A 17,666-nucleotide genomic window follows, 5' to 3' on the forward strand; every position below is an offset into this window, starting at 1 on the left:
AGGAGTGCAAACAGTGTCTCTCTTCCAAAGTAATATTTTGGCAAAAATATTATTTACATTGTTATCCTCCTAGCCCAAATGTAGTCAATCTACCAAGACATGTCCAGTGTCTGAATTTTGCTTCTTCACTGGAGTTACGCAGCTAGTGTAGCTAACAGGTAATCATCATCATATACATTTGGGATAAGAGGAAAATGATGTAAACTTGATTTTTTCACAAAAGTACTGCTTTTTTCACTAAACCATCTGCCATGGCTAAACTCGTTGTCAAGTTAAAACACACTGTCAGACAGAGGGGAGCATGGCTGAGTATTTCTGGACAGGCAGTAAGCCAGACACACAGGGGAGACAGTAGTGGTACCTGGAGGCCCCCTGTGGGCGGTTGGGCTCCTGCGGCTGCTCTGGCTGTTGCTGCATGCGCTGCTGTAGGCCCCGCGCTCTCCTCATGCATTTTTGCAGCTTGGCGTCAGCAGCCATAGTCCTGCTATGAGTGTTAGCACTGCCCTCATGCATGGAAAATCTTAGTTTAGCTACAATGCAGAAAAAAACAACAAAAAAACAAAGAAAAAAGAGAGGAGAGCAGAAGAAGAAAGGAAAGGAAAGGAAAAGAAAGAAAGAAAATGCAGAAAAGAAAAGAAAGAGCTGAGTTATGAGGGGCCCACATGCAGACCATTTCTTTTGTTACAGAAACGACAGTAGTGAATTTTAAAGAAAGGAGAGGGGGTGAAGTAGGGTAGCCCACTTTTCACCCAAGAACGTGGTCTAGGTTGTGTTCAATATGCAAAGCTTTGCACACTGGTTTATAACAATATCCATCAGTATCCATTCTGTGTTTATGAAGATATTAATCCTTATTTTAGAAAACTCATGAAAGAATGCTCGTGTAAGAATGTGCAGTGTTTTGCTTACTGAACGTACCTGTACCTGTATGAATGATATGTTAAGTAAGGTTAAACAAGGTAACAGTATGGAGAAGCACAAGGCTGCCCTAGTGTCCAACAGGAGAGAAACCAAGCACAAATACTACGTAATTATTATGAAGATTAATAATCTTTTTCTTTAAGATCTGAGAAGAAACTGCTTGCTGGTTATTCAAACGTCTTTAAGAGAAAACAGTTGGTTTGGTTGCTCTCCTGTCTGCAGCTGTTACATGGATAACTGCATGGGAGGTTAAAGTGTCTTGCCATGGCTCCCTGAAAAACGTGTTCCATTGAAGACTAACATGTCATTAAATCTGCCTTTCATGAACGAGCTATTTTCAGAACATTTAAGGCTGTCAACACCAGCTGCTCTTTGGTTCACTGTAGCTACTGCTGAAGCTCCGCTCTCATGCCTGAGCTGAGAGGGGAGGGTGCCGGACTGGAGAAAAAGGGGGTTCACACACAACACACACACCACGCACAGCAAAGCAGGAGCACAGCCGGAACACACGCCCAGACAGAGGGATGCACAATGAGATAGAACAGACGAGAGAAAGAGAGGGACAGAGAGAACGCCATTGATGGATTACAAGTTCACAACAGCGGTCGCCTTAATCTGGGCCATCTACGCAAGAGAACCAGATACAGTTTTAAACCATACTGAAAGCATGACCTCACAGACTGGGCTCCAGCTTTTAGTGGAACAGGACATGAACACTTTGTACTTTCTCTACACTTTGGATCGATAGGTATTAGTTTGGTCTAAAATATTTACGAGAAAGTGCACCAAAGGATTTAGAAAAGCAATATTTACAGAACCTGGCTTCTCCCTCTAGTACAACATGCACACACGCTAAGCGCAGAGCAGAAGAGAGAGAGACATGGAGGGTTTGCTGACCTGGATAGCAGTTTGCGAGCGGGGCGTGGTATAAATAGCTTGGTGGAGAGTTTTGCTTGGCTGAAATTGTTCTCTCCTCATTAATCATTCATGCAGGTATGCCGGTGCTTTGGGCAAAACGCTGGAACCGAGATCCAGGATGGGAAAAGTTAGCCCGGAAAGAAGACACCTGGCCCCAGCTTTTTAATTTGGACAAGACAAACAGTTTTGGGTGGAACTGACCTATCCATCCCCCACCTACAGAAGCATTAGTTCATAGCTACTGTTGTGATGTTGGGCAGTCTTCACAGAATATTTTACATTTATTGTTATTGACAAAAACACAATTTTTAATTAGTTTGAATGGGATTTTTCAATATAAATTTCAAATAACATTTGTTTTGTATGCATGTGAAAGATCTTGTTCGAGTAGTTCAGATGTAATCCATAGAGTTCAGCATTTTAATTTAGAGCGTTACTAATTTCATATAAGATGTCCTTCAGTTGCAGATCAGATGTTCTTTAGGTATAAATCAGATATACATGTGTACATATAATCAAGCTAGCATTAGTATGTTGGCAAATTCATTATTGTCATTGTCAATCTGGTTAGTTTCAATTAGCTACAGGAACATCACTCCTCTTATTAGTGAAGCATTTTAATTCTTTTTCATCGTAGCCAAAAAATAAAAAGGTAATTTTCACATTTTGGAAGAACCATAGATTTCGCACCATGCCTTTTTTTCTTTCATAATATTGATGAAGTATCTATTAATAAGAGTTTGTACGATCTTAAAACTGAAATCAAAATGAGTTTTTGTCTTTGTCAGTGAGAAAGTCAGCATTTATAAAAGTGTTTTTACTGTGTTTAAATGCTATTTGTAGACAGCTGCGGTTTTGTGCTGTCTGTTTTATCTCAGCATGGCCGTCTCTGTAGAGAAACTGTGGAGAGAATTATTTTTCGGGGGGTCCTCAGACCTCCTTTTTCACCATTTTCACACAGTATCCAACAGTATCCTAGTTAACCTCTTAAAATCCCAGGCTGATTACATAATAATGTTTATTAACATAAATAAGGTTAATACATTTTATTAAAAATGAAAACACATCCCAGAATAATGCAGCATTGTTAATCTGCAGAAAAAGGTTTATTTAAGCAACGAAAATGGTTCGCAACGAAAATTTGTAAAAACTATTTTTAAATACAATTTACTGTGATATATACTGAAACTGCCAGAGATTTTATTTCTGCTGTGATGCAAATATTTGTCTTAACCACCCACTAATAACAGATAAGTCAATTTAGTAGCAGTTCTACGCCTCAATATAGGAATCCCTCCCTCCAAAGGTAACTGTCATCCAATTTAATCAAGCGGGGGTTTAGATGGGTCAGAAAATTGTGCCATGGAATTTAGACCAAATTTGATTCTAGATATGCAGGTTTAATGCATCATAAGCTAAAAGGCCCGTCCAAATCGCATTCTCAACGGATAACTCTCACACAGAACGAGATGTTCCAAAAACCAGCGGACTATAAAGCTGCTTCCGCCTCTGCTAAACATTGGGCTTCCCATCTAACCAAGCCAAGTGCTTTTCAATAGCGTGATGCTATCAGCGGCAGTGCTAATCCACCTAGGCTGAGCCAGTCAAGACCTGCTTGTGTAACCCGGCCCAGGCACCATGTGGCTCAGGCGCAGAGAGAAAAGAACAGATAAAAGAGAGTCACACACTCAGGTAGAAAATGGGTGTACAAGGACAATAGAAACACACAGGTTAGGACGGACGCGAAGAGGGACAGACAGAAGCTCACAAACAAACGCAAAGCGGGCAGCCGCAGGGCAGGGGGGCAGCTTCGATGGGGAAGGGTGGGGTGTGGGGGTGCCTTTTGCTTGTGTTAGGGCAGTGGGCAGGAAGGGATGAGGTTTGGGGTCAGCGTTACTTACACACAGCGTGGTGCGAGAGCGCCAGGGCGGCGGCTGGGTCTCCAGCCTGCTCCAGGCGCAGCGACTGCTCTAACAGAGCGTCCGCCTCAGCCAGGCAGCGCTCAAAACTGCCCCCCTTCCCTGCAATTAACACATCAAGGCCAGGCCACTGAAAATACATACACACACACACACACTGCCCACGGCAGGCCGGCGAGCTCCCGGTACACACATAAACCTTACCAGGATGAAGAACTATCACTTTATGTGGACAACGACAGGCATATGCAAGTTATTACCAGAACAGACGTGATCAAGTACTTGCATAAAGACAGAAAGACTGCAATGACACTGATTTATGTTTGTTTATAAGCATTTTTAGACACATTGATACACATAATTACAGGTACTTTATTAAAATTATTTAAGGAATAGTTCAGTCCAAAAATGGCGAAGCTGCTAAAAATTAATCAAAGCAAATGGCTACCAGTTGCTAATTCACAAAATTATGATTAACACTGCCAAACTCTCAGCCAATTACAGTCGTCTCTAAACGATGCTTCCTGCATCAAAATTAACCCGACAATTACCAAACTCTGAAAGAGAACAACGGCAGCCGTAAATTAGAATTACTAGATTATACTATTCTTGATAATTATGATTAGTAATTATTAATTACTTATTACTATTTATTACTACCGGAACTATTAATTACTACTACTACTTCGGCTAGTAGATAAAACGATAATGATAATTATCGTGATATAACTTTTCCTTGATAGACCAATAAGGTTTGATAAATTATCTATATAATACACCATTCTCACACTTCCACATTCCAGCGACAGCCTTGGTGGCATTATGTATCATTATCAAACGATATGACTTTTGTTTATCGTGATAACATGCCATGTCACCCAGCTCTACTACTACTATACCACTAGAATTAATAGATTATACTATAAGATTATACTAAGAAGTGGTAACAAAGACATTGCTGAGGAACTTGTAATGCCTGACACATGTTATCTGGTTATGAGAGGAGGATGGCACTGTTTTTATCTTATTCCTGAACCTGAAAAGATTTTGGTTTAATATGTGTGGAAGACCAATCTCACAGCTCAAGGCTATTGACAGGTATATTTACAAGATAAGCTAAATGTTTAATGCTAAAATTTAATACGATGTCTAAAGTTACAGAAACAGGATTGGTTTATAACTTAGCTGCTGACAGCTTCATAAATCCATCAGATTCAACAGAATAATGCACTCATACAAACACCACTGTTTGTATTATTTCGTTAAAAGACTTTGTGTGAAAGATGACCAGTTTTCCTCAGCACTGAACATTTAGCTTTAGCATTAGCTCACATGAAGAAGTAGCTACCATCACTAACATCTTTTTATTCTTAAACATTCTTAAACACTATTTCTATTTCTAACTCTATTGTTTCAACAAAGACTGGCAAAAAAATATCCTGGTTTAATTAACCTGAACTTTCCGGAATCTATTTTACACTTTAAATTAGCCAACATTCATATTGTATCAGTTCTCAAACGTGTGCCTGCACTGAACATTTTGTAAAGCCAGTTTAATTGTGAATGAAAAATATTTTAGATGTACTCTTGTGTGCTTCTAATTTTTTTTTTAACTACTGGACTTTTAGTCTGTTAGCACAAGTGATGCGGTTGCTGCCAGATAACCTGTATTGGAAGTTTGATTGACATGGCAACAGTAACTAAGAGAGACAGAACTTGTCAATTAGCCTGATGCAAATGACAATGAGCTAACTTGTGCTTACTACTTTGGATTTATTGTTAGCCATATTAGCATGTTTTGTTATTAACCGATTACTGTATTAAAAGAATCGCTTTGTCTCTTGATGATCCTTTCGTCGTCTCCAATTAGACTAGTCACACATGCAAAGCACATAGAGGAGCATTTGGAGCAAGACCAGGTGGAACATATACACTTCTGTACCATGAGTCAATTTAGGTCTGCAGCAGGCAACATGGCCCACTGCTGCTCTCCGTCTTTTATTTACTCCCCCTCCCTTCTCTTTCTATGTCTCTCTTAGTCTCTCTTTTCCTCCCAGTAGGTGCACTGTCCCTCCAGAGAGCACTAAATACAATCTAACCCAGTTACCAAAACTATGGGAAAGGGAGGAAATAGGAAAAAAAACACATTAAAATGCTTCTGACATTCATCTAGTCTTTAATTTGTTTGTCCAGACAGGCAGGTCCAGACGTTCCCTTCTCACTTTCGGAACTAGATTGCCTAGTTTTGCACTGCTGTTTAATCATTTACCCTATAAGTTAGTATAGTACTGTACTGTATATTATAGGAATATAGTTGTATACAGTAGGAATAACAATATACTTGATTTTGAATAATTAGTTTACAGTCAAAAAATCACATTAAATTAAATCTAAGTCCGACTATAGCCGAAAGCGAGATATCTTTTCTGGCTTCAGTCACTCCCGCATTCCATGTCTCTGTAGGACATGTGTGGTATTTACCCTGGTGCTGAAGTTCATCCAGGTCCATGAACTTGCTGGGTTTGGGGTTAAAGCCCATGGCTGCCTCTCTCTCCTTCTCCTTCTTCCTCTGGAGCTCCTGCTGCCTCGCTCTGCGAGCCACCTCCTCCTGCAGCTCGTCCAATTCACTGCGGCCCTCTCCTGCACACATGCACGTGCATACGAATGAATACACTGCAGGACAAGAGTTTGGAACTAACACTACCTTCGTAAAAAATGTTGCTTTCAAGAGATAAAGCAGAATATTATAGTAGGCTTGTGTGACAGGGCAATGGAACAAGATATTGGCAATGACAGTGATGACAGTTAAGCTAATGACAATGTTTCAGAGGTGATTTAGATGTGATGAGAAGGAGAGGTCAATTAGAGAATACTAATTTAATTTTAAACAGCTTGGCAAATATTATATTAATATTAAATAACAGGGTACATTTAATTCACTTTTGTATTTGCTTTTACTGTTAAAACAATGGATCATCATGTGGAATTATTGGATGCAACCAATTTCTCCACTGTCTAAGCATATTGCATACAGCTTAAGTGTCTTGAGTTTGAAAAAGTTGTCATTATGAATATATAATATGTATATGTAATTATGAAAATATAATAATTAATGGTGCATCTACACTTGAATTCCAGAGAGCATTCACTATAATAATGGAAAATACTTCATTTTTTAGATGTAAAGCACATAGGCAGGACTTTGAAACTCACACCCTCACTCGTACACATGTAACAGCTCCTCCACATGGTAGTTCCTTCACATGGAGGGAGCTATTACTATGCATATTACTTACTACTTTCAAAATGAGAGGTGCAATTAATATTAAAAACTACCAAAATGTGTTGAGTTACTAAACAATATGTGGTTTGCATTAAAGGCTGTCATTACATCAGTCAATGCTAGAAAGCATGCAGCACTGCAAGTCAATGGAATATTTAGCAAAATGCACTTGCTTAAAGTATGTAAGCAAACATTTTGTGTTGTATTACTTGTTGGCAAATGATATAATCATAAATTGTTTTTGACATTTTCAAAATGAGCTGCTTGTTTCCACATTTGTATTAAAAATGTGCATATTCTACATTTCTAGTCTGGTAGGAGCAGCTTGAGAAGGTAGTGCAAGCTGGTAGTTGCTGAAGCTCACCCAGGCCGGTGGGGCTTCTGCTCCATGTAGGGGATCGTAGTTCCTGCAAGATGGCACTACTGCTCTTGGACTTTGGCACTGTGCGCCATGATGGCCCTGAAGTCAGGGCCCTCTTACCGCTCGCCTCCCTGAGAACAGAATGAGAAGGTGGTCAGGGTCAGAATTAATTAATACTACAGGATAATAACACTACATTTAATACTTTCAGTATATGTAAAGGCACTCATACAGTCTCTATACACTCAGGAGCACTGAAGTCAAAGGTTTGGGGTTTAGGAATGTTGAACATATAAATGAGGCAAGTATGTATTGGTTTGCAGTACTAACACAGCAAAGACTAAGAAGGTTAATATAGGTTGAATGTGAAGGTTCAAGGTTATCTATATTGGTGTCCTCAGTTGTCAAACACTTATGGACATATTGGCTCAGTAGGAATTTCATTAAATAATTGTTTTCATTTCTTTCTTTCTGCACAAAATGAACAGCACACAATAAATAGAATACAAATTTCTCAAACTACCCAATTATAGCAGCTGGAAGAGAGAGAACCTAACAGAGAGAGCTGTGAACTATAACCAGATCCAAGGCACTTGATAATTATCTGTGAATTATTTTAGTTATTCATGAATGTGAGGGGTGTGAATTGCAGTGGTTGAGCAGCAGCTAGAGTCAGCTCACTGGTAAAAGTAGATCTAGGAACATTTGAAACTCAATGGATACCATTTTATCCTATTAAAGAGGATGTATTCTATAGGTTTCTTGCCTTTTATTTCCTGTAATTGCACTGATTACACTTATGTAGTTTAATGTACCAAAAACAGCTATAATTCATTTTTATAAAAGCATCAAAATTAAGCAGGCTGTTTTGGTTGAAGTGACTTTTAAACCCACATATGAAAATGATCTCTGTTATGACTGACGTCTCTGTATTGTGCATAACACTAGGCTGTTATATGGAAAAGGAATGAGTTGGAGAATGAGTTTTTTTTGCTAACAAACACTAGAAGTAAAGAGATGTCCATTAACCTAAAGGTAAGCAGTAAAGAGCAGCGGGATGGTACCTGGTTGCACTCGTGCTGGGGTTGTCATTGAGAGGCATGTCCATACTAATGGGGCTGTTGCTGTTTCTCTCGCTGCTCTCATAGCCACTCTCCATCCTCTGAATCAGCCGTGGCTGCTGCTCCGCACCTCTCAGAGCAGGCGGGGCAGCCAGACGCCCCACTCCCAGATTAAACCTGTCCCCTGCCCCATCTGTCCCATTCCCCGCCTGCCCTGCTGTGGGATCCTCTGCTCCTGGCCCTGACACAGCCTCCCCGTGGGTCTGTGCTGCTGCGTCCTCTGGCAGCGGGGAGGCACCCAAAGAGCTGTAGCCTCCTGGCCGTGGCCTGTCCCTGCTGAAGATGCTGTCAATGTTCAAGGCTTCTCTCCTGGGCCTCCAAGATGGCCGGTAGCGCCCCCCGCTGGAGCTAGACTTTGACTCGCTGCTGGTGCTCTCATCCTCCCAGTCTCTGGCCCGTGCTCCAGCCTCAGACCCCCCCACCCCCGAGCTAGAGGACGAGGAGAGCGGGCGGCTGTGGATCATGATGCTCACTGTCTCCTTATAGTCCTGTAGCCGGCCTGTGGAGGAGGGCCTCGGTGTGGACGTAGGTGTGGACTGCTCTTTCAGGACCTCGCCTAAACAAATTGCATCAGCATATTTTTATTTGTTTCCTTTTTCTCAGAAAAAAGATACTCAGAAATACTATTTTCAGTGACATAAAAACAATTTCTAATTAAATTCTAATTAAGGATTAAAATACTTGTGTGATTATGTTCTTTTGTGTAATTAATTGCAATTAATCATAGTTTTATTTGCTCAAAACTGACCCTGAGGAAAGATTTTTCCTGTTAAAACCAGAGCATTTTGTTACAGACATATGAGTGTGCAGAATAAACTTCATCAGAATGCATTTATTACTTTCAGTAATTTAAGAACATTATTATTATCATGAGAATGCTGGATTCACATGAACTGAACACTCACATGAATGGAGAATGAAAATTAAAATAAGGTAAATTTAGTTTCCAATCTTCTTCTCTGACAATTAGCATAATCGGACATAGCAGCCTCTTGCTCTCACACTGCAACATTTAACCTTGTTTCAAGGGGAAGTGGAGTCTTCCACTTTGCTGATGCTTTTGTTCCCATAAGCACTGTCCAGTGTACCCTGCTGAATTGCTAATACTGATGATTTTGCCACATCAGCAGTGTGTTTTGTTTGTAAATGATACTTCAGACTTGATGTTCTGTGGTGATAAATGGAATGGTGGTCACCACGGCAGTAGCTGGAAAAAACTTTGGTTTTATTAAGAGAGCCATAATGGAACTTGCCATTTAAAAGATGTATTGCCATGTAGCATCATAGCATACACACCATCAGCTGGGCTTAGTGTTGTTAATAATTACTGCCGTTAATAATTCATCACGTAAAGGTTTTATTAACATGTTACTTTTGGCACTAGTAACGCAAATAAGTCATAGGACTCAGAACCAATGAAGACATTTTAGAAGTGTCCAGAATTAAATACAAAACTGCAGTGGGAAAGCTGTAAAACATCAAGAATGAAACTAACAGTCAGAATTCCACATATTTGAAAAGTAATCAAATCCTGAGACAGAAAACTTGACAAAACCAACTATAATAATCTTTAATAACTTCTTACTGTTCCAAAAGAACTTTCAATATTGAATAAAACATCTATAATACCAATTCATATTTAGCTTGTGTGTGTGTGGGTGGAGGCTCATAGCGATACCTGCAGAGTCCATGCTGTTCTGAGAGCCGCTGCTGTCCTGATTACACACCACAGTTCCCTGAGAGTCGGAGGAGAAGTGGGAGGCCATAGATTCATGGTGCGAGCGTGAGTGCTTGTAACTGTAACTGTCTGTGGAAGAATCTGTGCGTGTGTCACTGGAGATAGACGGCTCCCTCCCTGAAGGCACAGCAACCACAATAGCATTCAGCCATGGACACAGTCACATTGAAACTGACAGAGTTTAAAACAGCTGTTTCAGAAAGTTCCTTCTCTATTTTTATACTCAAGCACTATTCAACCTGGGTTAATTTTATCTAGGGATGTATTACAAAATCTGATCACAAATGAGATATGATTTAAATCCATTGCAAATCTGTATTCAATAATTGGCTGAACCAGGAGCTCTCTTAGTAATAACAATTACTAATTTCCTTCAGCATCAACAAAATATCTATCTATCTAACTCTTAAGGCCTTTACATACTGAGCATGATTTATTTGTGCAATTTATTTTCATGTCAATAAATTCATTTGAACATGCGGATAACTGATGATATCTTGCACCGACTGTTCGATTTACTTTCGCAGGCAACATGAACTCACTCAAACTGTCGATGTTGTTCCTGGTGTTGGCATGGCAACATCCAAGATGTGTCTCTGCAACTATGCTACAGACATACAAGCTGTATGCAAAAGCTCTCAAGGTTTTAGCTCCCAAAAAAGGGGAGAAACTCTTTGCCTAGCTAAAGCAAATAAGTTGTTTTGCTGTTTTTTTCTTTTTACCATTGCATAAAAACAGGGTGAAATTAAAGAAAAAAAATGCTTTTAGTCTGGTGCATATAGTTTTTATGCAGAAAAATCCAAATTCATAATGCCTTTTCCCATCAATTGTTTCAAGTTTGGCATGTAACAGCCTTTAAAATTGGTCTTGTGGTAATGTACTAGCAAAACCTGCTAGAAATAGCTTGCATCTTGTTATTGTTATTGTTACATAATGCTGACAGGCACTATTGTCACATTTAGAGTACCTTTTACTTCAAGCTATCTGTGAGAATTTGAGAAAATCTAATGCTATATGCTCCACTCACAGTGTCACAGTGTTCATTGTGAGGATGAACAAGCTTTACAGAGCATTTGCAAAAACCCCATTTATTTAGTTTCGATATATTTTTTCCCAATGTTCTGTAAAACATGTCCAAGAAAGAAAAGCATTGCAATATAAATCAGGCAGCCAAACCCCTAAAAATTCAAAATAAATCAGATCTGTTCTCTGTTGTCGTTCGCTAACTCTATCTCATTCACTCAGTTCCCCTCTTTTTCCTGTGCCCCCCACAAAATCTTTCTCATACCAGAGTCCTCACTGTCGTAGCCCGCCTTGCTGCAGTGGTGCAGGTCCAGCTGAGCTGAGGGCACATCCTGCGATGACACAGGTGTCCCCCGGGGGTCAGCATAGAGTAGCAGCAGCGGCTGGTAATGGCCCTTTATACAGCGTGACACCACGTCCTTCCACTTGGGTCCAATCTATCAAGAGTAAACAAACACACAGAGCATTGAAAACACATCAATTACCTTCTCTACCACAGAAGAATGAATGCCGCTTAATGCACAGTGTCTGCCATCACCTCTTTGACGTGTGCGTCATCGAAGTACATCCACTTGCGTATCTTGGTTTGGAAGAAGAAGGTGGAGTAATGTTTTCCGTAGTAACACACCATGCCCACCAGGTAGAGCTCTGATTGCTTGGCCCGGTCGTCTGTCACTCTGTAGAACAGCTGGGGGGCGGGGAAAAGCGAGAGAGGTTTGGCAGTAAGAGCCAATCGAATAGTCTATGACATAAGCGGACAGTTTACCACTAAGACGTATGGAGCCGCCCACACTGTACTGCAGTGTGAGACTAAATCATCAGGGAATATACTGACTCATCAGCACTGGTGGAGGGCGTCCTGACTTATACGATCACAGTGACAGTTTAATGAATACACTCCACATAGCAATACATCCATAAAAGTCACATGACTGAGGCTAAATGTTTATAAAATGTAATCTTCCAAGCAGGGTCCTTGTAGAGCACACCTGAAGTGGCAAGGTGCACTGCAGCAATGAGTATACTCTAGGACTTTCAGACGCTGTTCATCAAAAGTTTGGGGACATCTTGACATCTTTTGAATTTTTCTCATTGATAGCTTTCAGTTAACTACGAAAAATACCAGTCAACATGCAATAGATATTTAATTATAGTTTGGGAAATGCTCATCATACTACACATTTTAAAATACGGTTCTTGAAGGGTCCTTTAGTAAAACCAATGTTTCTATACCATCAAATTTACATAGAACTATTTCATGTGTAAATTGACTTTTGTGTGGTGAAATTTCAAGCAGAATATACATGGAGTAAACTGTGATAGGCACAGCACAATAATTTGCCCATTTTTCACTCAAATTTTTCAGATAATTTACATCAGGCAGAATATGTCAATGTTTTATAATGTGGCGAGAGACAGCAATATACACATATAACTGACACATCACACAGCTGACTTCTCTGCTCTCATTTTGGATTAACTTTATGCAAATGAGCTGAGTGGCAACCAACAAGTTTGCTGATACGTAGTGCTTTAACTGACTGTGTCACACCCATAGTCACACGTGAAAGCATATTAAGCGGCCAATGTAATGGCTGAAGAAAAACACAAAAAACTATTTTATTGAAAATGGAAGAAATTATTAAATTAGATTATTTTGAATATAAACTGCTTTGGCTATATATTGAATATAGGCTGCTTTGGGGTACTGAAATGGCCTACAACTCTACACTTTTTGTCTGTTCACTTCAAGCTGCTTAAGTTTTAGTGACAAGACCCCTAAAGCAGCCCATAAGTGAAGCAATTTGACTTTTTATAATGAAAATTCATTATTATAAGCTCCCTTATCACTCAGACCTTCTACATACCTGCAAAATTTCATTTTCCTCAAAATAAACCTGATTAGTCTTTAGAGATTCATGCTTATACTGACTAACTAGAACTGTTCAATCTTTGTTCAAAAGACATTGTACACCCTATACTGAGTTGTTTACATATTCACATAAAAATGTCATCATGATCTTAGGGAGCTCTTAGGGAGTATTTCCTTGCCACTGTCACCCTCGGCATAATCACTTGAGGCTCTAACCTGGATTTCTATAAAGCTGCTTTATAACAACACCCATTATGTAAAGTGCTTTACAAACAAATTTAAATTGAACTGAATATAAATGTGTTATTTAAATGTGTTATTTAAAACTAACTTCGAAAACATGTTACTTTGCATTAAGAATCTTTTGAAAAGCTTGGTGTCCCAAAAATTTTTGATAGGTATTGTACATGCAAGGTAAAAATGTCATAGAGGCTCATGATTACTAAGTACACATGCTTTTCAGAGAGAACAGAGGATCATTTATATACGTAGATGTGTGTGTGTGTGTCTTACATCCCCCAGACGCAAACAGGTGCCCAGACTATGGATGACGTCCTCGGCCAGGTCCGAGTGGTCCGAGTCCCAAACCAGGCCAATGCTGATGATTTCAGGAGAATTCATCAGAACCCGGCGGATTCGCAACATTTCTCCACAGTTACTCTGAAAAGCACAGAGGAGTCATTCAGTGTCTGTGTGTGTGTGTGTGTGTGTGTGTGTGTGTGTGTGTGTTCTCTACCAGTGAGACGGTATAGGTCAACTCTGCCAATATGCATATGTGCTTGAAAGAGAAAAAAAGTCTTTAGAAAGGGCTTGTGTGCTCCAGCAATGCCTTATGTTCAGCACCCAATGTTCTCGCAGCTTTCTTTGAGTCATCACCCACCACCGAGCATCTTGGCAATGGCAGTGCGGAAACAGGAGGAGAAAACCCTGGCGGTCAGTGCCACTGCCAGCCTGACCTCTGCCCACCCCAAACACTGCTTTTGTGCACTGGAGAGAGAGCAAAGGCAGCAGGCTGGCACCAGAACCGAGCAGGAAGGGATTAGACAAAGAGCGCTGTTCTCAAAACTCAGCCACAGAGCATCTCTCTCTCTCTCTCTCTCTCTCTCTCTCTCTCTCTCTCTCTCTTACTGCTTCTCTCCTCATAAGAGGGTAGCATAGCCTAAAACCATCCTCAAGTATTTTTTTTTTCTTTTCATTAGGACACTATATCACTTAGTAAAGTAGCCTACTTAAAAAGAACCAGGTTAAAAAAAAAAAATTCAGTGTAAACTCATAGTACACCTGAAGCATCTATTAGCATACACACTTAAAAACACAGAAAAGAGCATTCAGAAATGGTAATTGGCGTGGCTGTACAGTTACAGGAAAAGGTTTCATTGGTATAGTGACTGCTATCTTTATACTACCACTTATTTATTTTACACTTGTAAGAAAGGCGATTCCTCTCTTGAGTTTGCTCTTGAGAGGCGATTCCTCTCTTCCTCTGTTGAGTTTAAAATAAACTAATAATAAAGCTTAACAGTAAAACAAGTAGCAATAGCAAAGCAGTCCAGGGGCTGAACACCAACTGGACAGAATGAAAGTGCTTTATTGGTAACTAGTATTGTGAATGTGGGACTAATGAGACTAGGTACAAAGTAAAATACCTTCCAAATATACTTAAGTACATTGAAGTAAGAGTATTATCCACTGAAAATACTCAGAGTATAGTACTGCAGACGGAGACGACTTTCATTTTTTTAAATTTTCAGTCAGTGAAAATGAAAGTTATTCATTTCCATCCATCCATCCATCCATCCATCCATCCATCCATCCATCCATCCATCTTCTAAGCCGCTTCTCCTTCAGGGTCGCTGGGGGGGTGCTGGAGCCTATCCCAGCAGTCTTCAGGCGGAAGGCAGGATACACCCTGCACAGGTCGCCAGTCCATCGCAGGGCAGTTATTCATTTCCTCTGGAGATATTTATGTGTGATTAGCTATGAAATAATCCACTTGAATAAAGACAGAGTAAGTCTAAGGAAGATAACTAAAAAAACTCCAAAGTTAAAAAATATATGTTAAAAGATAACAGACGAAATGGTACCTAGTAGATCACCAGAAATGTCTTCTCACAGTAGAAGGATGAATAGAAAAACCTGTTTTTTTTTCTGATGTAAAGCAAGAGTGCCGTTTGATTTTCTCTTCTCTCTCAAAGATGAAATCTTTGAAAACTGAAAGTAAGTCTCCCAAAAAGATTTGATACTATGTTTAGGTGTTTGAGGCTTTTGTGTGGCTCTCTGTTAAATATCCAAAAAATGAGTAACTTGTTCTTAATGTCCATTTCAAGGGACAAACATCCAGTGTCCCATTACCCAGCAGCCTAGACGTGAGTTCCTGAGTTATGTCATGCAGAGTGCCAGCGATCCACAGAAACAGAGCTAAACTCTGGCTTCGGCTTCTCCTTGGCACTGCTATAGAGCTCTGCTTGTTTTCATTTCAGTTACACAAGGGATCAATTCAGGACACCAATTTGAGCAGTTACTGATTATAATTAATTATCACTGAATATGAACTGAATTTAATCTCAGAATCTATATTAATCCAGCAGAGATTAGCATTGAGAGAAATTGTAGAATAACACTGACAGCAGGAAAATGCCCTTTTTTCATACTGTGTTTGTCTGAAGCTAGCAGCATCATGTGGAGCGGAGAGCAATGTGGACAATGAGCTGGTCAGCAGGACTGGGCAGTTTCCACAGCCAGCTACTTCTCTGAACGCTAGCAAAAAAGAACCTTTATGCCTCCAGTAAGAGGCATGAAGGGTGAAGCAATTGCTTGTGTAAGAGATTGTGTGTGTGTGTGTGTGTGTGTGTGTGTGTGTGTGTGTGTGTGTGTGTGTGTGTGTGTGTGTGTGTGTGTGCGCGCGCATGCTCACCGGGCAGTTGCGCAGGTCTCCCATAGTGCTGGCATTGCGGAGAAGCTCCCCAAACATGTCCGGTGTGGGCTTCTCCCTGCACTCCAGCATCCGCACGGCCTGGTTACTGCAGCAGAGGAACAGAGACACACACGTGTCCTCAAGTACCAGCAGCACTAATGAACACTTCTAATCACACTTTTTCGCTCCTGCACACACTTTATCCCTTCAAAAGTTGTAAAAAGTTGCAAAGTTTTGGGCACCACTAGTCAAACAACATACACTATATGGACAAAAATACCGGGACACCTACACATTACACCTACAAAAGCTTTTATAACACCCCATTCTAAATTCATAGGTATTAATATGAAGTTGGTCCCTACTTTGCAACTATAACAGTTTCCACTCTTCTGGGAGGATTTCTACAGATTTTGGAGTGTGTCTGTGAGAATATTTGCCCATTTATCCAGAAGAGCATTTGTGAGGTCAGACACTGATGTTGGACGAGCGAGCCTGGTTCACAATCTCTGTTCTAGTTCATCCTAAAGGTGTTCAGTGGGGTTGAGGTCAAGACTCTGTGCAGGCCAGTCAAATTCCTGCACACCAAACTCCTTTGCCTTTATGGACCTTGCTTTATGCACTTGGGCTCAGTCATGCTGTAACAGAAAAGGGTCTTCCCCAAACTGTTCCGACAAATTTGAAAGACTACAATTGTCAAAGATTGAAGATTTCCCTTTACTGGAACTAAGAGGCCTAGGCCTGAAAAACAACCCCATAGCATTATTCCTCCTCCACCAAACTTTACAGTTGGCAATGCAGTCAGGCAGGTAACGTTCTCCTGGAATTTGCCAAATCCAGAATCGTCCATCAGACAGCCAGGTTGAGAAGTATGATTCTTCACTCTACAGAATGCATATCCACTGCTTCATAGTCCAGTGGTGGCGTGCTTTGCACCACAACTTTTTTTAATACCATTTTTGTGCAAATGTTTGTGCACAATTATCAAAGCATATTAAAAAATGTGCATGTTCGAAAGTTTGGAAACCCTTCTAACCCACACCCCTTTGTTAGATATAAAATGCTTAAAAAGGCTTTTTGTGAGTCTTTCTGTTCTTGTTTTAGGAAATTTTACCTGTTCTTCTTAGCAGAAAGCTTTGTGTTCTGCAATACTCTTGGGTCATCTTGAAAACACAATTTTAAGATCTAAAACACAATTTTACGATCAATCTACCCATAGGTTTTCAAAGATGTTCAAGTCAGGAGATTGAGATTACCACTCCAAATGCTTCAGTCAAACAAATCAGGATAGCATGGTCTTTAGGTGACAGTGACATGTCTATACTAATAACTAGACATTGTAAAGGTTCTCATGAGCATAATTTATAATATTAATACTTAATTATTAGTGTATGAGAATATAATAAAGGAATGCTCATTTCAAATATTTTATAGCTTTTATTGATCACAGCACAGCTGTTTTCTCCAATGATAGGACAGCACCAATTACTACTGAATAAATCTTCCTGATCATATTGTCAGAGCTGGAATGCCCACCAAGAAGAACTGAATAAAGTCGGTTTAAATGGATCTAATAAATGTGTCAGATTTAACTT

At 40.0% G+C, this 17,666-nt stretch overlaps 1 protein-coding gene across 8 annotated transcripts in view; it reads right to left on the bottom strand.

Annotated features, from left to right (window-relative positions):
• usp54b (ubiquitin specific peptidase 54b) overlaps nt 1–17,666 on the bottom strand; it is a 145,800-nt gene that overhangs the window by 15,348 nt on the left and 112,786 nt on the right. For 4 of the 8 annotated variants that reach the window (XM_037543926.1, XM_037543930.1, XM_017702811.2 and 1 more), the window contains 10 exons: nt 16,072–16,183; nt 13,671–13,817; nt 11,823–11,972; nt 11,550–11,721; nt 10,202–10,378; nt 8,467–9,079; nt 7,406–7,533; nt 6,240–6,398; nt 3,741–3,860; nt 362–530 (listed from right to left, as the gene is read on the bottom strand). In XM_037543926.1, coding sequence (XP_037399823.1) covers nt 362–530; nt 3,741–3,860; nt 6,240–6,398; nt 7,406–7,533; nt 8,467–9,079; nt 10,202–10,378; nt 11,550–11,721; nt 11,823–11,972; nt 13,671–13,817; nt 16,072–16,183 — 1,947 coding nt within the window. The remainder of the gene's footprint in view (nt 1–361; nt 531–3,740; nt 3,861–6,239; nt 6,399–7,405; nt 7,534–8,466; nt 9,080–10,201; nt 10,379–11,549; nt 11,722–11,822; nt 11,973–13,670; nt 13,818–16,071; nt 16,184–17,666) is intronic. The other 4 variants (XM_037543928.1, XM_037543927.1, XM_037543931.1 and 1 more) reach the window with 4 other exon arrangements.

Source organism: Pygocentrus nattereri, chromosome 13, assembly GCF_015220715.1.
Source record: "Pygocentrus nattereri isolate fPygNat1 chromosome 13, fPygNat1.pri, whole genome shotgun sequence".
In the NCBI taxonomy this organism is placed as follows: Eukaryota; Metazoa; Chordata; class Actinopteri; order Characiformes; family Serrasalmidae; genus Pygocentrus; species Pygocentrus nattereri.